Here is a 27,632-nt window from a genome sequence, read left to right on the forward strand (position 1 = left end):
TCAGTGATAGTGAGGATATGGACTTCGAGGGGTTTGACGATGAGGCCCTGCTAGCCTCTGTGGTGGATAGACAGGTGAGGGCCAATAATCTGCCCTCTCCTTCAGAACCAACCCCCCATCCCCGTGTGCCCAGCCATCTCTTCTACTAACGTAAGTGTTAAAAAACCTAATATTATTTATATTTCTCTTATATATTAATTGTGTGTGCATACCATCATAAAATTAAGATGTTATTTTTACTACACTGTACAATATTGTGTCGGCGATAGCCAAAAAAAAAGGGTAGTCTGGAGGTCGGCCCAGTCTCTATTTCAATTAATCCCATATGTTCTGTTATTTTATTTACGCGTTTCACTTTATACACGGACCTCCATGGGTTTAATTAACCGCGTAAACCAGACTATACTGTACTGTACATATTTCTATAAAAGAACAAACAATGGTTCTTTCTCAATCAGATTGATTATGAATGTATTTCTTGCATAGAAGTTTTTATTAAGTTTAAATGAACACACGCACGCACACACACATACACAGGTCTATCCATGAGTTTATGATGATTATTAATGTATTGGCCAGCTCACCAGAAGATGTGTCATCCTGACTACAACCTCCATAAACCAGTATATTATGGAATTATGAAAGTTCAAATATCTTTCCCACTGTCAACATCTTCTGTTTATTAATACTGATGCTGTCAAATTTTACTCCAAGAATAGTTGTCACCCTGGTGCTGTTTTACTGCCAATAAGGTCTTATGAATCACTACTATTGGGTAGAGGGAGATAAGTTAAACCATAGGGGGTATCAGATGTGGTAGAGGATCCTCGTGGTCACTCTCTCTCTCTCTCTCTCTCAGAAAGAAGCTTCCTCAGGGTGATGTAGTATTAAAAATATAACAATAAACTAAAGTCTGTAGAGTCAAAATCCTCTAAATACATACATACATACATACAGGAGCACACTTACACACACACACAAACTTATCCAAATATATTAAGAAATCCTTTTACTGTACAATTATATGCAGACAGTTTATATTGTGCTCAGAATAGTTCACTTACAAAATAAGCACACTGGTATAAATTGACCTGATTCATGTTGAACAAGGTGTGGAATTATATTCCATAAAGGCAGCTTATGCGGTAGTTAACGAATACATCACAATCCTCCTCACAGGAGAAGCGGCCGTTACTAGGAAGGTCAAGGTGTCTTCTGCTTGCTTAAGAAGGCAAGTCGTCTCTTGCGAATTTCTTCGACGTCTGGTTCATCATGAGTGCTGGAGGCTGGAACACAAGTAATGCTCTGTCTTATCTTGAATATGTTGAAGTAAAGGTTAAGAAACAGTTAAGATGATTAGAGTGAAAGAGGAGATAATGTTGGAGTTGGAGTGCACAGTTAAAGTGTAGCAAAAATAAAGTGAGTATTGAGGAGGTGTGCAGTGTACACAGTAAAGGAAGTATCTTTTTTTTCTTTTTCTTTTTTTTTTACAGGCATTAGCCCACCCAGGCACAGGTCACTGACCCACATTGGGACTTGGGGGTAATAATAATAATAATAATAATAATAATAATAATAATAATAATAATAATAATAATAATAATAATAATAATAATAATAATAATAATACAGTATACTCTCGATTTAACTGAATCCGATCTAACGAACTCTCGATTTGGCATTTTTTTTAGTTATTTTTCGCTCAATTTAGTGAACTAGTTCACTAAATTGAGATTAATTCCATTTATGCTCACACCTATGGAAACACCTGAGACACATGATACAGTAAACCTACTTCAGCCTACGGTGAATGTATTAAATGTATAAAAATGAAAAATAAATGATATAAAGCAATTACCAGAAAATCTGAGAAAATGGAGAGAAAATCACTCCAAACCTTTCTGCTCCGGGCCTGGCGACAAAGGTACCTGGTGTTATGAAAGACTGCACCATGTTTAGCCACATCCTCACATGGATGGTGGGAAGACCAACCGCTTGGGTAATGCTGGATTTTTCTGCTCTGGGTCTATTTATAATTATTATGCAAGCAAATATTTCTTTAAATGTACATACAATACTAAAAAAAGTAAAATAATACAGTAATAAATAAATGTAACTCCGAGTTGCACTAATGGGGTGACAGGCCTAGCCACACACACTAACAGCACTACTAAACCATTGTTTTACAACATTTGACTTTATTTTTTCTATTTTAAAATTTATTGATACAAGATGGCTCGATCTGGCTACTTTTGCACTTAGAAAACCTATCAGTGAACAAACCAGGGCATATGGAGACTCATTATACACTATTGATGTCATGAAGCTTCACACCTGCAACCACAATACATAAATTATCACGTTCGAGTGAGGAAGGGGGGGGACTGACCACGCGACCCTAACCCCCAAAAAAGGTTTCTCTTCCGTCAACACACACCAACACCACCCACACATCACGCATACACCCCTACATCACACAAACACACCCTCCAACAACCACCCACACACACACCCCAACACCCCCCTCACCCCATCACCACCCCCCACACATCCCTAACATTACACACACACACACACACCCAACAAGGGAATAAAGACAGCAAGCATAAGGAGTGAAAGTCTTATTGTATGACACATCTGCATGTGTGACTGCAAGGTAGTGAGTTAAATATTAGCTGTTGAGGAGAGCTTGGCAACACTAACTTCACCCTGTTTTGGGAAGGCTTCTCAGGAATGCTTCTTAGCCGAGAGTCCCAATTTTTTTGGTCCAAATCTTCCGAAATCCGGATTTACCGGGTCCGGATCTTGAGGGTTTACTGTATCACCTTAAAGTTTACATTCAAGAACACTTGTAGGCCTACCTGCAGCCTCTGGACTGTGATGACTGTGAGGGAGTTGGTTCTTGGTGGATGAGTATCCTGCAGAGTGATCTGATGGACTATTTTTTTCTGACTCTGTAGACAGGCTCAGTTGCAAAGCTCTTTCCAGGTCATCATCTGCCATGGTAATGATGGAGCAGTTATAACTATAACCAAGATCAGAATGAATGAATCAACAAAATGTAAGAGAAGGATTAAAAACATTATGAATTTCACAGAGCAGAAAAAGAAGGAGAGCAGTGGAATAAAACCAGGCAGATGAGTACGTCTTTGGTAATACAGTACAGTGGTCCCTCGGTTAACGAACTGTTCGATTAACGAAATTTCGGTTAACGAATTAGCTCCCATAAGGATTTTCGGTTCGATTAACGAACAAAACTTTGATTAACGAAAGCCTTACAACAAACACGTTTTGTTGTGTGCATCAGCTGATGGGCCAGTCTGCCAATACAGTAACCAGTTCTATGTTTACATTTATTTCCAGTGGAGTAAATATCAAGAAAGTTGGTCTCTTGAATATTTCTGCATTTTTTATATTAAAATTATTTGTCATTCTGTAATTTAGTTAACATATTGATAATCTATACAGAACAGGGAACAGTTTTTGTGTGCTAATCAGCTGATTGAATCATGCAACAACGATTCTCAGTTTAACTTTGTTTACAGTGGAGTGAACATCGAGTTTGTTGGTCTCTTGAATATTTTTGCATTTTTACATTAAAATTATTGGTCATTCTAAAATTTAGATGACATATTGATAATATACGTAAACAAAGCTGCCGGGAATACGACATAGGTAGCAGGCAGCTACCAAACAGGGAGGTACTACCACCTGGGAAGATATTGGAAGCATAATGTATTGTCTAATGGTAGACCCTGCTGCCATATGGCATCATGAAAATTGTGACCAAGTCCCAGGTTGCTGATCTGACTTTCTGCCTCATTTACACACAATTGCAGGGTCTCTATTGTTTCTCTTACTGTTGACAACACAACATACATAATGTACATCGTTTCTCATTCTTGATTTATTTTTCTTGTTTTTGTATTTATTTATGGTTTTTATTATTATTTTTTGCATATGTATTATTTTTATTTTTAGTACAGGTATTTTGTTATTATTTTTTAATTATTAAAATAATAATATCAACACCGTGCATGGTCTATAACACCAATGACTTATATCAACACCGTGCCATGCACTTAGAGGAAAGGTCATACCTGTAGCCTCTGGACTGTGCTGACCTAAACTCAAACGAATAGCTGCCTCCAGGTACTCTTCCTCATGGGAAGGTCCTGCCACAATCTGATTTGTTGGGGTAGCTTGTTCCCCCTCACTAGATAGGCTCAGCTGCAGGGCCTTCTCCAAGTCATCTGATGCAGGAATAAAGTGAAACATGTAAAAAGAACAAAGTAATGCTCACTAAATACATGACTAATATGGGGAAGGGATTCAGAAATTCCTGGATGGCAAGAAGTTAACAAAACACATTCCCATGGTTCCAAACACTGTATGGGGGAATAAGATCCTGTTTATTACATGATGTTTAGGAGTCACACACTCACTCTTCCAGTCTTTCTCTTAATATACACAGTAGTGTCACAAATATAGATCGACCACAATTTACAAGGATTCACAGTTATGAGAAAATTTTTATTTATCCCAAGCTTTGATTTATGGATAAACTTTTCAGAAAAAAAAAACATTTGTAATAATGAAAATACACTGCTTGGTTCTTTTTATCAATTACAGTACTGAACCAGTATGATTACTTATTTCCATAACTTGTCTAATTACTCTAAAAATAAGCTTTCATTGTGTCACCATTCTCCTACAAACAACATATAATTTCCTCCTCAAACTTGCTTGAACAAAATTGACTCACCATTCACACAGATACTAAGCCAGTTGCCTAATTGGTCAACTCATAAGACACCCCCCCTACCAAGGGTCCAAAACTCACCATACATCTTACATGCCAGAGGTTAATGTTAGGAGGACACTCACTCGTCATCTTTTTTCTTTTCCTTTTTTACGTCTTTATTATCATGTTGTTGTTTTTTATTGTTATTATTGTTGTTTTTAGTATTTTAATTTATAAATTTTATTTATTATGAATTATTATTATTGTTATTATTATTACATTTTTGCCCCCCAGGCCCCGATGTGGGTCTGTGACCTGTGCCAGGGTGGGCTAATCCCAGTTTAAAAATAAATAAATAAATAAATAAAAAATGTTAAAAAATAAAAATTATACATAAATAGATTAATATATATACTCATCCATCTGGCCCACAGACTACCAACAACCCTGTAAGCCATTACTCTCCTACCTAACATTTAAACTTAAAACAAATTGGTGACAGGATGTCATTTGAGCCTCCAGGACAGGCAACTTGCAGAGAGAATAGTAGTACACCTTTCAACCTTAAAATCCCTACAAGACACACCTACGGTAAGTTTCATGGTGATGCCCACACTGAAATGTACTGCAGCAAGACTCCAAGTTAAGGAAGGAGTTCCAAGAAAGATTGGTGACCATAAATTCCTTGAGAAAGATTTTCAGTTATTCTTAACCCAATCTTTATCAGAGTTAATGGGGCATCACAACACCTTCAGTTAGAAATAACTGAGCTGCATTGTGACTTTGTTTTTAGGATAAGTTTTCTAGTGTTGATGAAGTACTTTGGCTCAAAAATTATGTCCTGCACATGTTCATTCTCAACTGACTGATGCCCATCTGAACACACCCCTGGAGTAACCTCTTCTGCTGTACATTAAACACAACCCTGGCATCAAAGACAGAATACAAATACAGTATGAAGCAATGAGTGTTAGGCTGAATTGGGAATATTACTGTATATGTGCAAAAGTGTGATTATGCAAAGGAGATAAGAGAGACTACGTGCATGATCTGAACAAAAGACTGTGCACCACCTAATGAATGCATCCTTACCTTCTGTAGGGGTGTGAGGCTTGTGTAGGGTGGATGCCTTTTGGAGAGACATTTGTATGGCAGCTTGTAGATCATCATGTCCCTCCACATGGGATGGTTCACCCTGGGATGAGGCAACATTAGCCAGACTGGCTGCGAGGGCTGCCTTCAAGTCACTGTCCTCGTTGCTGTTATTCCTTTCGTCTGATACCTATTTAAGTACACCTACGTTACAAGGGCTGTGTAAACTCTTTTTTTTCAGCCGTGTGAACCGTTTCCCACTAAGGTACCAGAATCAAGAGCATTACTGATTCTCACTTCATTCACTGTCAATTGTTTTCCCTCATACATCAACATAAGTTTTCCTCCCAATACAAATTCTGTTAGTTTAGTTACAAATGCAATTTCAAGCTATCATGTTCCTATTGGGGGGGGGACACAAAAATCTTTTCCTTCGCCTTCCTGACAAATCATTTTAAAGATACACTTTACCCTCATTAATTTGACAAAAAAGGGGGCTCTGGGTCACTAGAATTACCCCAAAAAATTTAATTAACCAAGTTTGGAATATTTTGACATTATTCAACAATTTCCAAATCTTTGTGTTCAATTATCCATATGATTTCTGTTCAGTTTTTGCACCTAGCGATGCCTTGGCTGCCGCATAAAATAATCAATTTATAATTACTGTACTACCTGTATCATATATATTTTTGTTTTAAATGTAAACATAGAAGATTAAAGTAAATAGTACAGTACAGTAATAAATAACTGTAACTGTGAGGTGAGCTGACAAGGCGAGATGTGAGGTGATGAAGCAGGAGGTGAGGTGACGTGATAAGACACACGGTACGCACATTAACAGCACTACGAAACCATTGTCTTATAATATTTAAATTTATCAATTCTATTTTAAAATTAATTGATACACAATGGCTCGATCTGGCTACTTTTGCACTTAGACAACTGATCAGTGAATAAACCAGGGAGTATGAGATGCATTATGCACTACAAAAAATATTTACTAAGTACTGTACTGATAAATATGCTACAATATTATTTACTAAGTGCTCTAGAGAGATCCTGTGGCAAGCACCAACTCTCCTGAGCAGTGATAACATCAGTGCTTGAGAGATAGTAAGTGCTGGCAACATTATTATGGATATCATGAACGATCAGATGTTACCGCTCTGTAAACAAGAGACTGGGAATACACAGTAATACATATCTCCGTTAGCCGGATTCCCTCAAACCCAGAACTCTCCGATAGCTGGAATTAAAACTTGCTTGGAAAATCATTCCCAAAGCCGTAATTTTCACAAATTTTTGGCTTTCAGAACAAATTTTCAGAGGTTGAAAATCGAGAGAATTTTCTAAAAATGTCTTGAATAATGAGGAAAGTTACTAAAATTATTCTGTGTGGTGCAAAATAAGGTATGTTTACACGCAAATTAATAGCTATCTTACAAGAATTCCAGCAATGCACGTTATATTCTCCTAAGTCAAGTCAGTGACATTTTATAAGCGAAAAAATGAAACCCCTGCCTTTCATAATCCTAGAGTAAGCGTTAATCTCCCCTCCTGGCTGTCGACACCCCACCTCCCAGCCAGAGGGTGAAAGTGACCTTGCCACCCCACTGTTTGTCTACTGTACTGACCCATTCATGATACAAAATTGTTTATATTTGTTTTTCATTAATTAGTAAAGATACTACTGTAATAATCCGTGCTTTGTACCCTCTATATACAATACAGTATAGTACTATGTATATACCTCATAGGTATAAAATGTCATTCAAGACATCTTCAGGTCATAAGACCCACTAATCCCCCACCCAACACTGGGTGACCTGACATTGTATCAGGTCAGGTTAGTAACGTGACCCAATAATCCCCCACAGCTCCATGGGAGTGGAGAATAACAGTCTTTGCTGTAACACAACGCTTTATTCATGCCCATATCATATAGATTTTTTATTTTTAAATATACTATTTAACAAAACTTTTAGATAAACTATTCTGGATTATTATTATAGAAAAGAAAAGTTTCTAACTTAATTAGAACTGTATTTATAGATTCCAGTAGTTTAGACTCAAGGAAAACATCTCCAGCACCTAGAAACATTCTGGGGTATTATTGGGCTAGTGTCCGTCTGTGCAAGAGGTTTAGTTTAGAGCCAGTGGTTCCCAACCTTTTTCCTAGCGACCCCACCCAATCATGCACTTCTAGCCATGACTGCGACATAAACTTTACAACACATAAAGTTCACCGCCGGTGCCACAACTTAGCACAGAGAAACTGTATCACGTTGTTTTGTGAAACGAGATAAGAACTGTGCACACAAATTTTTAAATGTAGAACAAAAACTTTCACTTTTATCATTATATTATATGAGGCATTGAACTCATACACAGGAATATTTGATATAGTGTTTTTTCAAGTGAATGTATCAGGCCATCAGGGCCAGTCCGCATGGGATAATGATGCGTCCCGACACATTTTTCCGGGACAACGGGACAAGGCAGTGAAATTATTGACGACCTAGCAACCTTAGTACGTACAGTATAATAATAAAAAATCAAATCCCTCTAAATAATAAAACTTTATTTTCCACTCAAACAACATGGTAGAGAACTGCATGACAAAACCAAAACTCAATAAATAACAAAGATGAAGACCCAACAAATACTTCTAAGAATTGGGAATTCAATCTTGATCTTTTAAAACTATTTTGACCTTAAATATTACCCACTTGACACCATTCCTTTAACTAAGTCTCAAATGCCATAATGAGAACACTTTCCCCAGTGACATCGTATCTTTACCCAGATCTACAATATGACAGGTCCTGCTAGACACTACCTTAACCTAAAAGTGTTGTGGAGAAACGTTTCATCATCCACTTGTCACACAGAACTTTTGTGTGCTGCTACACTCAGCTATTTGTAGAGTTCAAACATGATCAAAAGTTCACTTCTTGATATTCATGATAAAGTTATGTTAAAGTCATCTATTTCTTGCCTTAAACCTCTTCAATAAAACTTCTAACTTAAATCTACCTGAAGCTTCTCAAGTGTGCACTCATTTAATAACTAATGCTTCTATCTACCTGTCACTCTCAGCCCTTCACCAGCACATGTAATAGAAAAGTTCATATCAGCTGACACAAAGTAGCAATCACTCTACATATGAAAACTAGCATGACATAACCTAACTCAACCTTATCTAATGAATGTAAGGTTCCATACCTCAGAGAGCAGCCTGGGTTTGGTGGTCTGTTGTGCTGGGTGAAGACGAAGTGTCTCATCTGCCTCAGATGGAGGCAGCTTACCATCTACCACAAATATTGAATAACCTGTAGAGCAAAGATTAAAATTCTTACTCAAGTTAAGTCTGAACTGACGATAAAAAACTTATGATAGCTATAAGCATATACCATTCCCCACTTAGCATAGTGATAACAGTACCTGAAATGTGATATACTGTACAGTACAGTATACTGTACTGTGCTTGAATTTAATAATATTCCTCCAAACCCATCTGGTCAATGCATTAAACTTATACTGGTACAATTGCCCAAATCAATGATGTAACGATATCCAGAAATTTTCAATATGAAAGTGGTACAGTACCTGCATATGGCAACTACAGTACCTGTCGCTTTATTTTTTCTTGGCAGATCGCAATTTTGGGAATAGTAACAGAAATTAATTAATAAATGCTAAAACAGTTTCTCATGAGAATAATGTTTGAACAAATCATGTAGTTATAATTTTAGTATACAGTAAACCCTCCAGTTTGGCGACTAATCAGTGCCGAAAAAACCTTGCCAAACCAGAGGGATTAATCCAATGGGAAAAAAGCCTAACTGGTACCGAAGGGCCAGCCAAAGTCTTTATTTTTTCCTATTTTACCCACATATAACCTATATTTTATTACTGAAAGAGAATGAATAATTAGTTAATCAACATAAACATAGAAAACCAACCTTAAAATTTAAGTTGAGGAGTTTAATTTACACTAAGCTGGTATCCAAGTACAGTTATATCCCTGTGAGTCAGAACAACTGGTGTAGAGCACTTCTGGGGATGAGAGATTTCCGGCTAACCAGACGACTTTCTCAACCCCGGAATCTTTTCCGGTTACTGGGAAAAGTTTCCGAGTGCCTAATCTAGACATCTTGCACACACAGACACTAGCCCATTCCCCAGAATGTTTCTGGGTGCTGGGGATGTTTTCCTTGAGTCTAAACTACCAGAGTCTGTAAATGCAGTTCTAGTTAAGTTAGAAACTCCATTTCATTACTAAAATAATCTAGAATACATGAAATATTTGAGGAACAAGCAAAATATCACCATGACTTCCTCCATAAAGGAGCACAGCATTCAAGTGAGTGGATGGAAAAGGCAAACCTGATCCCTTGAGTTACAAACCAGAGAATGCTCCACCACCTCATACACTTCCCCCTTGTGAAACAGGTAACAGTGATAATTATATCACCCCCAAGCAGACAGGCGAGATAGGGTCTAGTTTATCCAGGTTCACGTTTGAATGAAGTTCAGTTTAACAGGGGCTGAGTCACTGCTTCATGGGGTGAAGACTACAGTGCCAACTACTATTGAATCTTGGTCACATTAACAAAATGATATAACAAACTAAATATCTTTCTTACCTTGAATGTTACAACTAAAAATGTGGTAACCCTCACAAACTATCCTAAAAGATGTCACAAATGGGACACATAATTGTCTCAACAATACAGTAGAAAGTCAAAACCTATGTGAGTCCTATCTTCAAGAAGGGAAATCGTCACTCCACGAATATCTACAGACCAGTGAGCCTGACCGGCATTACAAGAGATGCCATGTTGGAACATCTACTACGAAACAACCTTGTAAAGGATTGCTAATACGGTTTTATGCCAGGGCGCTCCTGCTTAACACAATTGCTCAAGGTATTGGATATTTGGACCCATATTCTGGAACGGGTGGTAATATCGACAATATATACCTAGATTTTGCCAAGGCTTTTGACAGCGTACCTCATGAAAGGCTAAAAATGAACTGGAAGGGTGCGGGATTCAGAGAAATGTCCTAGCGTGAATCGGAGACTTTCTCCATGACCGCAAGCAGTGTGTGGTGATTAATGACATGAAATCATCATGTGTACCCGTCACAAGAGGGTACCACAGGGCAGTGTACTGGGCCAGCTGCTGTTTGTTTGCTTCATAAATGACATGACTGATGCTGTAACTCCTCCATACAAATGTTTGCGGATGACACCAAGTTATTTCGGGAAATCAAGAACCAAGCGGACTGTGAAGAGCTGCAGAAGGATCTCTGTGAGCTTCAAGAGTTGTCGAAGAAATGGCTGCTGAGATACAATGTCACAAAGTGTAAGAGGATGCACCTGGGGCGTACCAACGGTAAGGAGGCGTATCATATGTCCCAACGGGATGAAGAAACTGCACTATTTGAGACTCAATGTGAGAAGGACCTAGGTGTGTATGTTGACAATGAGCTGAAGTTCTTGGGCCATTGCAAGAAGAAGGTGAATCAGGCAACTAAATTATTAGGTCTTATAAGAAGGTCGTTCAGGTATCTAGACGGTCCGTGCCTCGTAACGACCTTCAAGAGTGAGGTGCTTCCCAGTCTGGAGTACTGTCACCCCATCTGGTCCCCAAAATATGCTAGGGACTGTCAATTGATTGAAAATGTCCAAAGGAGGGCCACCAGCTGGCGGACGCTCGCCCCTCAAGGAGTCACAGCTTAAAATTGAAGAATCCGCAAGTCCAGAAAACTGTGAGGGGAAACTTTTTCGGAGTGAAAGTTGTGAACTCTTGGAACAATCTACCAGAAAGTGTTGTGACGGCACCGAGTGTAAGCTCTTTCAAGACAAGACTTGACAAGCACTGGGGCAGGTTCAGATACATTCAGGAGCCAGTGCATGCCCAGTGCTTGCCAACAGTGCATAATAGAGATGTAACCGATAGCCCAAGCGGCTAACGAGCTGATCATTGGTGAAGAGGATAAAAGTAAAAGAGTAAAAAAAAATTGAGTGGTTAACTCCAGACTCAATGTGCAAATAGAAGGTAAGTCCAGAAATTTGAGTAGAGGGCAGGACACTGACCCACATCGGGACCAGGGGGAGCAAAAATATAAAAATAATAAAGTAGCAATAATAATAATAAACAAATATTAACAAAAATAAATAAACATTACAGTAAAAAAATACAAAAAAGTGTGAGAAACAATATACTGGTCCAGTATGTATGTTGTGTTGTCAACAGTAAGAGAAACAATTGAGACCCTGCAATTGTGTGTAAATGAAGCAGAAAGTCAGATCATCAACCTGGGACTTGGTCACAATTTTTTCGTGATGCCATAAGGCAGCAGGGTCTACCATTAGACAACACATTATGCTTCCAACACCTTCCCAGGAAGTACCTACAACCTTGTAAGAGCTCTATCAGACCTACTGCCTTGAGAGGGCAACCTCAGCCAGATGAATGTGATGGGGAGTGATGAAGTGGTAAAGCATGATGTACCACCTTCCCTCTTCTCTCCCATTCTGAGCATACACAGTCATGCGAGCTGCCTGGTAGAAGGCATCTAGCTGCTACAACAACAACAACAACAAAAATAATAAAAAATAAAAAATAAATAATTTTTTTTTAACCTTCATGCATGAGCTGTGTGAGGAACAGTGCCAGATAAGTATTGGAGATCAGCTCAGGTTGTGAGAGGAGGCTATTCAGGTTGAACCACTGATGGCCCAGTTTCCGTACTGTCAGCCAGTGTTCCTTGAAGTTACAAATATATGCCTGTTGTTCTCTGTAAGAGGAAAATCCATGTTACAAGGCTGAAACAAAAGGGCTCTACCTAACCTAATTCAACTTAGTCAAATTTACTCTAACCTGCCCTAATAAATTGTTTTGTCTTGAATGTTACAATCTAATCTATCCAATCCAAGTCTAATCTCACCTAACAGTACTTTTTGGATAAATGGATATTCTAAGACATATTTAATCAGTAAAATTGTTGTACAAGTTTACCTATATTCAGTACAGTATATAATTTTGGCATAAAGTTCAGCAAGTAAACTGACAGTCCAAACATACAGTGTACTGAACATAGACCATGCAAGAATATAAACAATGTACTCTATAGTGCCAAGACAGCAGGGGTATACAAACAATAGTGTAAGAGTAAGGCAATTTGACCATCAGATACTTATTTTCAGTGAAACAACTAATTATCCTCCGGCTCACATTGGATTGTCCCGTGCCGCTCTTGCTAAAGCATTAGTGGAGGCATATGGCACCAGAGTGAGATCCCATACTCGCAGGGCGGAGGTCAGCACCTGGACGCTGAACATACCGCTGTCGTCCATGTTCACTGAGGGTTGCTGAGAAACAACACTTTTATTAACTTTTTGTAATTCTTAATTCACTATCTAATTATACATGATGTTTACATACATAACCCTCACCTATGGGATTATTAACTTTACTTAACCAGGTTTTGCTTAGCATCGGGGGTACCTTTTATGAATGTACGGTACTGTCTGTATCTGTGGAGATAATTACGGATAATCTTTGTCAGCACAGTGCCATCTCTTTCTATCCTGTGACCTGGAAGCCAGTCTCTAAAACCTAATTACGCCTGTCACTAATCATGCAACATACCTCCATAAACCGTCTAAATTCATCAGTGTGCATGCCCAACTCGGCCATGTGACTCTGTTCAGCTTGGTCCATCTGCTGTGCTATGTCTGCCAGATCTACAGCAGTGAAGTACTGACCCTGGAGGAGGTTGTTGAGACAATGTTGGCCACACAACAGCCCATCTTGCTGTAATAATACAATACAGTGAGCTGAAAGTAATAAAATGCAAAAATTCTGTTCAGGCATTTTTGGAATTGTTCAAAACCTAAATTACAAAATTGTGTAGCCAAATAAAAATAAGTATGGTTATGTTTGGTTAACTTTGACTTCAGTTAGGTTTTCTGTATTTTGGAAATAATTTAATACTGTAACTGTACTGCACATGTGCAATGTATCTCATACTCCAGTTTCAAAATTGCTCTGCCTTTGTCCACTCTTGTAAGATTCCAAAAGTGTCATCAGTACTTGCATAAAAAAAGGTAGACTTCCTTTTCTGGCAGCTAACCAAATACACTAATTAGATATTGGATTATGAAAATGCAAAGACTCTAAAGTGACCAAGAGATCAAGAATAGTGATGACCTTAACGGAAAAAACAGTTTTAATGGACAAGCTCAGAGGTGGTATGAGCTATGGCTCGAGATGTGGTGAAGACTGACAATTCATTTGTGTCTTTTGTCAGAATACAAGTCTTCAAGTGGAGGAATGTGGGTGGAAGAGGACTGGCTGGCTGGTGTGAAGGCGGGCAGACGCCGGGACAGCAGGGAGAGGCTGGCAATGCGGGTGTTGCCGACCTCAGCGAAATACGGTAAAACATTTTTTATTTACTTGTAAATAATTTTTTTTTGTATATACTGTAGCTGTGTTTACGTTTTTCCAGTATTATACTACAATATGATTAGTTTCAAATAATGATGTTAATAAATGCCGGCACAGTGCATCAGTGTGACCACTGGGCCGTGAGTGGAGAGCACGGAGTGGTTAAGTGCATGACCTACCTGAGCTGTTTGGTGGCCACAGGTACAGTGATTCCTAAAAGAGTATTCGCGGTTTTGGCTGTTCGCGGGGGTTTCAGGAACATAATTCCCGCAAACAACACAGGATTACTGTACTTATCTTTTGATGATTTTAAGTATATTAAAAGAAACGACTACTTTCTATTATGATTTTAATTATTTTATTTTATTTTTTCATTTTTTTATTTACTCTATCCCACTTCACAATTCTCCTCCCGGCACCATTTTTGTTGTTTTCCTCGCTGACTCCCTCTTCAAGAGACATTTCCTATAATTGATGGTAAACGCTTCCATGAATTCCTCCTCGCCATTGCTGATGTATATCAACCTCAATATTAAGGCAAGTTGTTAACACATAAATTAACACGATAATGCACAGAACCTGACCTAACAAACCCAACCTATGGTTATGTTTGGTCAGGTTCTATTAGGTTCTCTGCATCGTCGTTTCCATTTTTGGGCATAATTTTACTTGAGGAAATAGCGCACCCAGAAGTTATGAACTACTGAAACATTTAGATCTCGCTATTCTGAGCATTTTGAACTCCATATATACATGGCGGAAATGGATAATAGCGACACAATTGAATTTAATTGATTTTACGTAGTTTTAAATCTATGCGAGATGTTATCGGCGCATCACGCATGCGCAATATTGACTGACATCATCCAGTTGTGACCAATGATGTACCGATATCATCACGCGAATTTTTTTCGACCAATCACATTTGATTTTTTTCAAAGGAAGCAGCCTGGGTAATTTCATTGGCCAATCTCACAATGGCCATGGTGGAGGTTGGTTGTCATTTGTGCTCCTACAATTATTTTAAGTTTATTGACGAGTTTTACGAGACGCTCATTCTATCCAATTCTTACGTATCACTGGTCCTTCCACTTCTAACTAAGGTATTGTACTTTCGGACATGGAGCGCCCCAAAGTTTTAACTACTGAAACATTAAGGTTAGTTTAAACTAGGCCTACTGAAAGTCTGGGGGCGGAGCCCCCAGCTATGGGTTGGGTTAGGTTAGGTTTTGTTAGATTAGATGACTCGTTTTCGTTTTCTCTCCCACGCAAAAACCCCGATTTCCCAGACTCTCCTCCTTTATTGTTGGGGGCGTGCAATTTCCACCCAAAATGACGGTCAGATTCGTTTAAAACACACAAAAATACACTGGAAAAACATATTGGTCAACCCCTAGGGACTCATATGTCTTCAAGTAAAAATGTACCCATTTTTATGTTTAATATCATACTAGTGTGTAGAAAAAAATTCAACCAATTCGAACAATTCCTTCTGGTGGTGGCCGTTACCAGAGTACCTTTACCAGAGTACCTTTACCAGAGTACCATTACCAGAGTACCTTTTCTTTTAGTTAACATCACATCGACTGTAAAGACTGTTAGATAATGGGAGGGTGTACAAGCATGCAATGGCAAGTAAAAACACAAAAAAAAAACACCTCTACTGTATAAACAATGGATCAGACTAAACCGATAAGGGGACAGAGGTAATTAATTAAACATATCTACTATGAGAATATTGGGTGTGTTTCAGGTAAAGGTTCATTATGGTCCTGTACCTTCTCGTGATACACCAACTCCATGGCTGTCACTGACCACAACCTCTACTGACACCTTCCCCAAAACTTCCTCCTCATTAACCAAATTTAAATCTAATTTTTCTAAAACCCTTTCGCTCAAGTTTCAATATATAAAACACTCCCTATTTTTCTACTATATGCTAGGATATGGATAATTACAGAGGAATTTTGTGGTATTTAAACTGTGAATGTTATCTTAGTTTTAGACAGAATGAATCAACTCATACCAGGGCGAATGTTTATGGGAGTGACGTCATGGATATAAACCAATCAGATGATAGAACTCTCAACTCACCCACCAATCAGAGGTGGTCTATCTGGTAGCCATTTTTAAAACTCCACTTTGAAAAGACGACAACGAGCAGACAGATGGCGAGGTGGTGGGTGGACCTTTAAATATATCCTAAGACAAGTGAGTAAGTTGTTTCTGTAGCCTGTAATACATTGAAGGATCCTCAGACTGGATCCTAAGAGTGAATTTTAACTAACTGGGAAAACTATATCCAGCTCCTCTCAATCCCCATGAAACTTTGTTATAGCTGCTATCAATTATAATTACGTAGTGGATATTTTGCCGTGACTGGCTAAGTTCCTACTAGCGTTATGTTACCGTGAGTGCAATCTGATTGGCTAAGAACTTTGTTTATTATGACGGGGTCTGTCCCCCGGCTAGGAGGTTAGGTAGGTTAGTTCAGGTTCTATTATGTTCTAGTAAATGTCATCTCTGGACAAAATTAACAAAATCCAACAACTTCTGACGGTAGTGGTGTTCTCAGACATTACTGTAATTTTAACCTTTTTACAAGTTAGTAGTTAAGTGAGGTTTTCAAGGGCTTGTTTGATGTTCTTTGTAGTATTTTATCCCACATTTTCCCTCTACTGCCCACATTGAACAACCAATATTGTTGGTTATTGGGGAGATCTTATCAGTTAAAATAATACAGTACTCGAAAAATATAAATTTGCACTGGAAACGTAATAGAATATATATATATATATATATATATATATATATATATATATATATATATATATATATATATATATATATATATATATATATATATATATATATGTATATATCATGTAGGTCCACAATGGAAACGTGGACAGGATTAATCTCGATAAAATCACACAGGTAAAAGGGAAACGCTGGAGCACCTTAGCTTCTGTCTTTATTCAAGACCTAAAACGAATTTTTACTTCTGTTTTTGTTAGTATTTTCCCTGCACAACAGAAGTACAGGCAGGTGTGCTTATAGCTCCATGACGATCAACTCACGGTGAAATAAATGCTAAAGGCCACCAGAGTCATGGTCAAATATGGTTCTCTCATTGTTCACCGGTAATGGACGATTAACCAATCGGAGTGCACTCGCGGTAAAATAGCATTAGTCGGAACTTAGCCAGTCACAGCAAAATATCAACTGCCTAATAATTAAGAACAAGGGTCCAGGTTATTGAGTTACCTCACAAAAATTATCAATAGAAAAAAAACTAATTTCTTACCTCAAGATCATATTAAATCAGGTGGAGGAATATTACTTTTGGTACCGGTATTCAGGTTTTCCACGGATTTTCCTCTAAATAAAGATGCTGCCACTTGCCTCCTTCACAATGGTGCCATATTTATGTGTCTGTCATTGGTGTTTGGCATTAACAGGGAGTGAAGATTATGGGTCCTAAACTGGATGAATTTGAGGTGCAATCCACCATCGGCAGTGGAGCTCATGGGACAGTGCGGAAGGTGAGGCGTCAGCAAGATGGGCAGATCCTTGTGTGGAAGGAGCTCAACTATGGTGCCATGAGTGAAGTTGAGAAACAGGTAATTTACAATATTTAGTTACTGTTATATTTAGAAAACATAGTCCAAGTGGCTTAAACTCCTGGGGGTATTAAGTACTACAGTAAAATGTTGTATTATAGAGAAGATGGGGAATAGGCCTCATTTTATAGACAGCTACATAAACACAGCTGAAAATAAGCAAAACCACTAGAACCAGAAACTCTCTAAAACAGACAAGTCTTATTTTTACAAGAACACTACTGTATACTGTGCAGTATAATCCAAAGCTTGTTAATAAAGGAAGTGTTATTAAAGGGAAGATGCTTATTCTGCTGTAATATTTCCTGGAGGAAAAAAAGGTTTTGTGATTACAGTACAGTAAGTATTGTCATTCCACCGCAGGGGTTGGTATTGGAAGTGAATCTGTTAAGAGAGCTACATCACCCCAACATAGTTAAATTCCTCCATCACATAGTGGAGAGACGCTCCACCACACTCTACATCTTGATGGAATATTGCCCAGGTGGTGACCTAAAGCATCTCATTTCCAAATGTCGTCAGACTTCCACTTTCTTGGAGGAGGGGTTCATCTGGAGAGTTCTCAAACAGGTTGGTGTCTGTTGGTTATTTAATTTAATCATTGATCTAAAAGGCTCCAATTTCCAGACATTCATCTCTGACCTTATAGGAAATTGTCTCCAATTTCTCAAATATATATATTGACCATTATCACTTAACCTCTATACTTCTTCTCCATCCATACAGAAATTGTTCATTGTCTTAACATACTACAGTAGGCCATCCAAATTTGCAGGGGTTAGGTTCTCAAAATGGCCGCGAATCGCCAAATCCGTGAATGTATATTCCCTTTATGTGTTTGCTCTTAGGACAATAGGACAATTATTTATTTGACCTGTGATTTACTTGCATATATATATGCAAGTATATATGTGTGTGTGTGTGTGTGTGTGTGTGTGTGGGGAGACACAAAACACATACAAATAAATAATAATGGGAAAATCCTCTCACAAATAATCAGAAACAAATTTATTAAAAATGTGAGTCTACCCTCAAGTCTACTCCGTGCTTTGTTATTAATAGAGCCCACCCGGGCACAGGTCACCGACCCACACTGGGGGCGGGGGGGAATGTACTAATAGTAATAATAATAATAATTCATAGTAAATAACATTTAATATAAAAAATACACAAAAATAAAATAATAATGATAACAATAATACTACCCATACTAATAATAATATTAATAAAATAATAATAATGATAATAAAGAAATACAAGAATGAAAAAAGATAAAGAAGTGAGAAACATGATCAATATCTATGAATTATTATTATTATTATTATTATTATTATTATTATTATTATTATTATTATTACTATTATTATTATTAGTACATTTTCAACCCCCAGGCCCCAATGTGGGTCAGTGATCTGTGCCCGGGTGGACACAGATCACTGACCATTCTGAAATCCTAAAAATTCCGAAATCCGAAACACATCTGGCCCCAAGGATTTCGGATAAGGGATTATCAAGCTATGTGTTTTGTGTGTCTACACACACACTCATATATACAATACAGGTAAAGGAAATTACTGTCTCTAGAATGAATGGCTCCCTGTCCCAGCTGTGAAAATGCCGACAACTTTAAAACTACCCACAGACATTCTTGGATACATCCAGGGTGTCATCCGCGAATAATAGAGAACCCCGAAATAAAAATCTGTGAATTATCTGGGTGTACTGTACTGTACTTTAGTTTTTATTTGATATGGTTGTTACAGATATGTGAAGCTTTAAAAGTCTGTCACACGAGGCAGCTAAGGGGTGGAAGAATCATCCTTCACCGAGACATCAAACCAGCAAATGTTTTCCTGGATGCAGAAGGAGAAGTCAAGTTGGGGGACTTTGGCTTGGCCAGAACACTGAACTCTGAGGCCAGCTTTGCTACCACCTTTGTTGGAACACCTTACTACATGAGCCCTGTAAGTCATCCAGGTTATCCCATTTATATGTTCAGTGTTTACAGGAAGAGATGCTTATAAAGTTGAGCCTGAACTCTCTCTTAATATCTTAAATACGGTATTAAAATCTATACAGATGGTAATATCTCCATTAGCCGGAACAATTGGTGCACAGCACTTCCGGGAATGAGAGATTTCCGAGTAACGAGACGACTCTCAAAACCGGAAAAAATCCCCCATCCCCTGAATTTTCCCCAGAAATTTTTTTTGGAATTTCCGGAAAAATGACCCTGATCTTCATCTCTCAAACTTGGAATAAAAATCCCCCATCTCTAGAATTTTCCGGGTACCGGGAAAATGTTCTCGTAATTTTCCGGAAAATGTACCTTTCTTAAAATTGTTCCCAATGCCAGAATTTTCCGGAAAATTCTGACTTTGGGAATGATTTTCCGAGAAAATTTCATTTCCGGCCATCATAGAGTTCCGGTTAAAGAGGGATTCCAGCTAACAGAAATATTACTCCTTTTTTTTTTTTTTTTTTTAACTAATGGCTAACTGTTTGTTGTCATAGATCTTTCCTCTCACCTTCTAGAATGTAGATGTACTGTACCGGTATATTGTTCCAGTGTCCCAAGCTTCTCCCCCTTGTTCTTTGGTTCTTGACTTTTTTGAACCTCATGGTCCACCTGCTACATGTTTTGGAAAGGGTTAAAAATTGATGGAACATTTTTTAATCCAATGTTAGTTCTTACATCAACTACAGTACACTGTATTCTGTACATGCTCCCATCTTATGCCTAAAGTAGTGTACTGGACACTAGTCAGATGTACTTCACTAATATTTAGACACATCCTATTAAAGTAAAGAGAAAATTGAAAGGTTTTGATTTTCATGAGAGGAAGAGCAACAGATTTAAGAGTACTGTAGCTGGTGAAGCTATTACATGGCTTTAAAACATTGTGCTAGTTATTTTATTTTAGGCATAACTGTTTTATTTTATATTAATATTAAACGATCATTGAGTAAGAATAAAATTTAAGTTTAGTTTCAAACAGTTGTACAGTACAGGTATTGTATTATTGAAATGGTGTTATGTACAGTATTTTTATCTGTCTTAAAATGAATGTTTATATCCAACAGGAAGTGATAGAAGGTCAGGAATACAATGAGAAGTCTGACATGTGGTCACTGGGATGTTTGGTGTATGAGCTGTGTGCCTTACATCCACCTTTCCAAGCCACCACACACAAGCAACTTGCTGCTAAAATCAGAGAAGCCAGGTCAGTCAAGAGGGTACTGAGCCATTTCTTTCTAATAGCCACCCCCTCCCCCCTCCCCACCACCAAAAAATAAATAAATAAAAATAAGGCAATCATGGAAAGTTACCAAGGTGGGCAGTGCTAGGGACTAATATCTACAAGAGAACCTTTCAAGTGCACTACCGGTAGTTAGAACTTTGTCATATTAAGGGTGAGGAATCCAGAACTGTTTCTGGTTTTCTGAAATTTTTTAAAAAAATTTCCCACCTTTCATGTTACTTTTTTATACTTTTTTACTTGTGTACAAAGAAATGTATACAGTATTCCCTTTATGTGTTTGCCCTTCGGACAATTATCTCTTTTTACCTGTATTGTATATGTGTGTGTGTGTGTGTAGACACACACACACACACACACACACAAAACACATACAAATAAATAATAATAATGGGAAAATCCTCTCACAAATAATAAGAAACCAATTTATTAAATATGTGAGTCGATATAGTTAGTTACAGCCTTGAGTCATTTATGAAGTACTTTGAAGTCAGGTTCATCTAGGAATTGATTTAATTAAAAGGAATACCAAATACCCCAAGAATAGTTTTGGAGTTAACATCTTAACTTGGTAAATATAACTAACAGTAAGGAGACATAGAATTGGGGCCAAAATTTAACATCAAACACAACACCACATAAGACATAATTAGGGTGATACCAGGCTTGAAATGATTCACAATGCTGTACAATACTTAAGGTTTGGTAGAGGTCTCTGTTAGCACTCAGTTGACTGCTCAGGTCCACAACACACAAGGTCACAAGCAACACCCTGTAAGGGCTCACATGTCTGGCTTCTGGGTGATGCAAAATTCTGGTAGAGACTGCCGGGTAAACCAGCCGGTTCTCTTTATGTAGGGGCAAACATTGGCAGAGGGGGGCAGAGCTCAAGGTGTAAAATGTTTGAGGGTAGTTTAGCTTGTTGAGTCAGAGCAGCTCACAAGGATGGAAGTTTTTACACAGGATATTGGCTGGCCCATCCTTACAGGCCCTTGCTATAACAATGTGTGTGTGGGGGGGGGGTCCCCTAGATATTATTAATATCTTTAAATGTCATTGTTTTCTTGAGAAATCTGATTGCGTGAATTACTTATTCAGTTGTCACTTTCAACAGGTATGAACGCATTCCTATTCAGTACAGCAGTGCACTGCAGGAAGTTTTAGGTCTCCTTCTGACTTATGAAGATTTCCTACGACCCACTGCCCTCATGGTTCTTCACCACTCTGCTGTTGTTGCTCATACATCAAGTAAAAATCAACTTGATGATGACCCTCTGTTTCACTCTCTGAGCCACAGTGTCCTTTTAGGTGCTGGAAAAAACACTTCCAAGAAATCAGAAGTTACAGAGGATCCTGAGGTAAAGAGGAACAGTGACTCAAAAGAGAGCAGAAAGATGGAAGTCGAAAAAGATGGAAATTGCGAGAAAGTAACTGAAATTTCAGGGGAAACCATTTCAACCAAAGAAAACAATTGTTCTAACAATAGTAGGAAACTTCAGACAGTGGAAATATACAACAAAGATGAACCACAAATAAATAATTTCAGAGATCAAACTATCTCTCCAATGACTGAAACTTACAGTGTTACTAAAGCAGAAATTTCATGTAAGTGTGACAGCAGAGAGAAACAAAGGTCCTCTGTGCATCAGAATAAACTAGTCAGTAACCAGAGTGAAGTTCATGTATCAGTGAACAACCTACCTCATGAGAACAATGTCCAACTTTTGAAGAGAAAAGAACACACAGAAGCTGGGTTAGAGGACACCATAGAAAAGATTTGCCGTGCTGCAAAAGAAACTGGACACTTGCCTCACAGAGGAAGTAAAACCCTTGAAGGAACTTGTGATTTAAATCTGGCCAAACTAGAATGTGCTTGTGGAGGCATGTCAACAAAGGTGTGGCGAGAGCGATTTTTGGCACTACGAGAAGCTGAGTTGGCAGTCAGGGAGCGTGAAGTGGCTCTAAGGGAAAAAGAACGTGATGTGAGTCATCGAGAGCACCGCGTGGCAGCCATGGAGAAAGAGGCACGTCAGCATTTAGTGCGTGCTCAGATTTATTTGAGACAGTCTAGACCTCGGCAAAATGCTGCAACATCACCACATCGTCCTCCTTCTGATATGGACACTACGATGAGTGCTGACCCTGGTGATGATGATGTCACAACCACCACAAAGCTTGATCCTCAACGGATTAGTAATCCTTTTCTTAAGATGAGAGGGATACAACCTCAACCTGAGAAACGAGTGTCCTTTAAAGAAAAACCCATCAAATTTAAGAGCAACACACTTGATAACCCCAAAAGTAGACGAAAAAGAGGCAACATTTTTAGGTTAGCAGAACCTAAGAAAGAAAATACAGATAAAGTTCATGATGAGATTATCTGTAAAATTCCTCTTCAAACTCTATCTAGTAATGACATTAGTACACATCAACAAGGTCAAAAGTTAACCTTGCCATCTGATCAAAAGTCACAAGATTCACCACTTCCACCAGCTTCTCACCTAAATCCACAAAAGACAATTTCTGAAACCACAAACAGTCAGAAGTCACTTATTACTGGTAATCTCCAAGAGCGACCAAGAAGCACTGAAAGCCTCAACAAGAAGTCGCTAGAAGCTGGGTCAGACAAGGAGAATGTGGGACGAGGCACAAAACCCAAGAAGGTGCCTGAAATTAAGCCCGGGTTTTGGAGTAGAAGGCCAGGAAGTAGGGTGGTTGAGCGGACAGGGCGACGAGAACGTGACACGACCAGATCACAAAATCCGGTGGTGCGGTTCTATAATATGGTGTGATATTTAATTCTTGTCTGTGTTTAATATGTGATAACAAAAACTCGAGTCATTGTAGAATTAGTTTTCATAAGAGCAAATACTGCAGTAGGGTGTATGAATGAGTTTACAGTATATATCATGTGTAATAGTTCCGGTATTCAAGACAATGTGAGAGGCAGATTGTGTTTGTATCTACTTATATAAAAGATGACATTTCCTACGACAAGTTGAGCAGCCCCTCCATTGTGATACTCTCCTTGTGCACACCTCTTATGACATTTTATTTATGCCAGTTCCATAATAGACCTGATTAATCTTTATATCCAGCATTATCAATTAACACTTCCATCCATCCAAAAATTAATGTCTTGTCAAACTGTACCCTGATATGGAGGAAGGAGTACATAGCAAAGGCTTTGTTTGTTTATTCCATACCCTTTGTACAGAACATCTCAAGACTGAATGATTGGATATTGACTGAAACCACAGATGGTACAATTGAAATACTAAAACTCATTTGAGGTTCTAATGTTTTCACAAGATGTATGGCTGAAAGAATGACAAGGTGTTATGAAGAAGTGGGACAAGATAAGTTGAAGATGATTGATGTTAATACAGTACAGTGGAGAGTAGACAGAATGGCTGGAGATACTATTCAGTTGCTATGGTCTAGTAATATGAAGCAGAATGACTAATACTTCATTGGCAAGGTGAAGTTATGTATGAAAATGGGTAGGTTAATTATTGCAGTACAGTATTATGACTAAGAACTTCCCAAGTTTCAGATGAACACGAGTGGATGATTGATCTACAGTATTTAGTTCATTTTGAGTACAGGTTGGGTATCCCTTATCCAAAATGCTTGGGGCTTTAAGGGTCTTGGATTTAGGAAATTTTTAGATTTTGGAATACTGTACAAGTACCTATATCCTGTATACTGAACCTGTAGCTCACCCAGCAGGGATGGGGCCCCAAGTTTACATGTTTCACTGCCATTATCTGATGAAAGATCAGCAAAAATAATGAAAGTTTTCCATACTTTATGCACTACATCCTTAGTGTTTTCAGATACAGTAATTATTGTCAACCACAACCCCATATTCAAAACATGTTACTATAGTAGTAAAGGTCTACCTCACCCCCATCTTATTCTATCCATAGTTCTAGATTTGTTTCAGTATTAAATATATATTGATGAAAATACCTCTTAAGATTGTGGTTGGGAGAAGTTCTTAGAATTAATTTTATGTTTGATAATGTGCCTTGTGTTGCATAGTTTTTACCATGTAGTGTATTATTGAAAGCAGTGTGTGCTACCAGGGTACCTATTCAGATTTTAGAAATGAGTTAAAATCAAGTATTTTTGTATTTAGCCTTTGTTTTTCTTCAATATTAATTACATTGTTTTAATTTTACAAGCCAAGCAACTTATCATGACTTTCAATCCTTATAGTGACTGCAAATAATTTTAAATCACTTGAACATGGTCGGCTTTTTTATGACATGCTCAAAAGTTTTTAAAATTACTTGACAGTTTATTACTGTACTTATATTCTGATGGCCATGTTAATATGAAATACATATGACTACATTATTATAAGTTATTTCTTGTGTCAGTGAGTATGACTTTTTTTAACATCACAGAATAGTTTAATTATATTCTTCATATATAAAATAAAATGTTACCAGTCATTATTGAAATAGTTTTTTTTTTTTTGCCACCAACTTAACATAAATTAGAACACGAGATTAATGACAACAAAAGACTACGTTAAGAGGTACCTGCAAAAAAATTAATCGTTGAGTAGCAGAGAAAAATAAAGTAATGTAATGTAATAGGTGCATAAGAAAAGTATGGACAAAGAGCTGTTAAAGGAAGTAAAATTAGAAATGTATGGAGATAGATCTGCTGTCTTGACATTATCTGGGAATGAAACTTGAACTTTGGCTGCAAAATGAAGAACCAAATTAAAATGACAGAAATACAGTAATGTATTTGGGAACAGTGTGAGTTGAATAAGATACAAGGAAAATGAAATGGAGGTGGAAACAATAGAAGTGTTAGACATATAGTTAACCTTGTGATGTAGGTGCAATAAGAGCATGAGTGAAAGAATGGATGTACATGTTGTTATGTGGCAGGTAAAGAGAATGACGAGTATAGGCTGAAGTGAACTGAAATGAGAAAGGTAAGATGGATGTGTAATGTGACATTGAAAGATAGGAAACCCTGTTCAGAGCTAGTGAGGTTTTGTGTAAGAGTAGGATGAGTTGGTTCAGGCACGAGAATGGAGACCAATTGTGTCAAAAGATTTAGTCCACAAGGCGAGGCCAAAATTGAGGTCGAACCTGTTAAAAAATTCCCATAGAAATGATCTTATTGCAGAAATATGTCCTGAATCACATAGTATTTAAAGTCCCCATCAAGAACAAGGTCCTTGTGGCATGGTTGGTAGCGTTCCCTGGTCACACGCATAAGGTCTAGGGTTCGAGCCCTGGCTGGTGAGGTTGTTGATTATATGTATAATGTGTGTGTGTGTGGGCTGTGCATATGTGTGTGTGTGTGGGCTGTGCATACTTGTGTATATGTGGGTGTGAGTGTGTCCACTTTCTCTTTACAGTACATAATGCACATCATTTTATCTCTCTTGCTGTCTGACTATATCCATTCATCTCTTTCTCTTGATCTATGGGTATATCTTTATATCTCTATTTCTGTCTGTCCGTGCATTCATTAATTTGTGTCTCTCTGTCTGTCTGTGTATCTATAAATTATGTCTGCCTGTCTGTCTGTCTCCGTCTACACTTAAAAACACCATTTGTTCACATCCGGGGACCAAACAATAAATTCTGCAGCTGAACGGAAAAGTTTCACCAGCTATCGCGCCTTAAAAAAAAAGTATTTATTTTTATTTCCAATTTCGCTTGTTATTCATAATTTGGGTAATTTTATTATCACCGAAATAATTAGAAATATGTAATTTAGACGTTTAATACAAAACAAATATATTAACTATTTTGAAAGACTAATTTACTATTGATGTTCACGTTTTCACCACGAACAAGAACTCATTTTCTCTTATGTGATTTGGTTTTAAGGAGTAACTTTACTAAGACATTTTCTATACATTTTCTTCAGTAGCAGTGTCTGTTTTTTCTGGTTGTTGAAAGTCTCATTACTTTATCCACACACACAAAGGCAATAACAAAATACCACAAATATTCCAAACAACTCCAATTTACCACATAAAATACCCGAAAAATACTTATAAAACTACAAAAGTAATCGTATAATTGGAGAAAAAATACAATATCAACAAAAAGATAAAAATAATACACTCACAAAATTACAAAATCTCAGTTAAATATACTTACAAAGTTACAAAAATTACTTAAACTCACCAATGTCTGTATTTACAAAATTACAAAAATACTTTATAGATTTACCAAGATAAAAAAAAACATCATGAAAAAATAAACTCACTATACTATAAAATACTCACAAACCCTAAAAAATATTCACAAAAATTTACAGAAACTACAAGATCACAAAACCACACACACCAAAAACTATCCTTCAAATTACATGACAAACATTCAAATCAAGTCACTTCGTAAACCTTCAGTATTTCCTCTCTGAAAATGTTGAAATATTTACACCTCTTCCGCCTGCCGAC

At 37.6% G+C, this 27,632-nt stretch overlaps 2 protein-coding genes across 3 annotated transcripts; one reads left to right on the forward strand and one right to left on the reverse strand.

Moving 5' to 3' along the window:
- Window positions 1–299: 299 nt before the first annotated feature.
- On the reverse strand, window positions 300–16,164 carry LOC121875292 (ataxin-3-like). Of its 2 annotated transcripts, XM_042379759.1 has the most exons (9): window positions 16,080–16,164; window positions 13,504–13,668; window positions 13,087–13,223; window positions 12,495–12,649; window positions 9,065–9,171; window positions 5,837–6,026; window positions 4,101–4,253; window positions 2,862–2,996; window positions 300–1,286 (listed from the first exon to the last, which is right to left on the reverse strand). In XM_042379759.1, the coding sequence occupies exons 1-9, from the start codon at window positions 16,101–16,103 to the stop codon at window positions 1,204–1,206; spliced, it is 1,149 nt and encodes a 382-aa protein (XP_042235693.1). In that variant the 5' UTR covers window positions 16,104–16,164; the 3' UTR covers window positions 300–1,203. The 2 variants fall into 2 exon arrangements, with proteins under 2 accessions (XP_042235693.1, XP_042235694.1); XM_042379760.1 differs by lacking the exon at window positions 4,101–4,253.
- Window positions 16,165–16,439: 275 nt separating this feature from the next.
- LOC121875382 (serine/threonine-protein kinase Nek2-like) lies at window positions 16,440–25,568 on the forward strand. The gene is made up of 6 exons (XM_042379935.1): window positions 16,440–16,512; window positions 17,763–17,924; window positions 18,288–18,494; window positions 19,688–19,888; window positions 21,009–21,148; window positions 22,299–25,568. Exons 2-6 carry the CDS (start codon window positions 17,775–17,777, stop codon window positions 23,974–23,976), a joined length of 2,376 nt encoding a protein of 791 aa, XP_042235869.1. The 5' UTR covers window positions 16,440–16,512; window positions 17,763–17,774; the 3' UTR covers window positions 23,977–25,568.
- Window positions 25,569–27,632: the final 2,064 nt, after the last annotated feature.

This window comes from Homarus americanus, unplaced genomic scaffold, assembly GCF_018991925.1.
Source record: "Homarus americanus isolate GMGI-L3 unplaced genomic scaffold, GMGI_Hamer_2.0 scaffold56241, whole genome shotgun sequence".
Taxonomy (NCBI): domain Eukaryota; kingdom Metazoa; phylum Arthropoda; class Malacostraca; order Decapoda; family Nephropidae; genus Homarus; species Homarus americanus.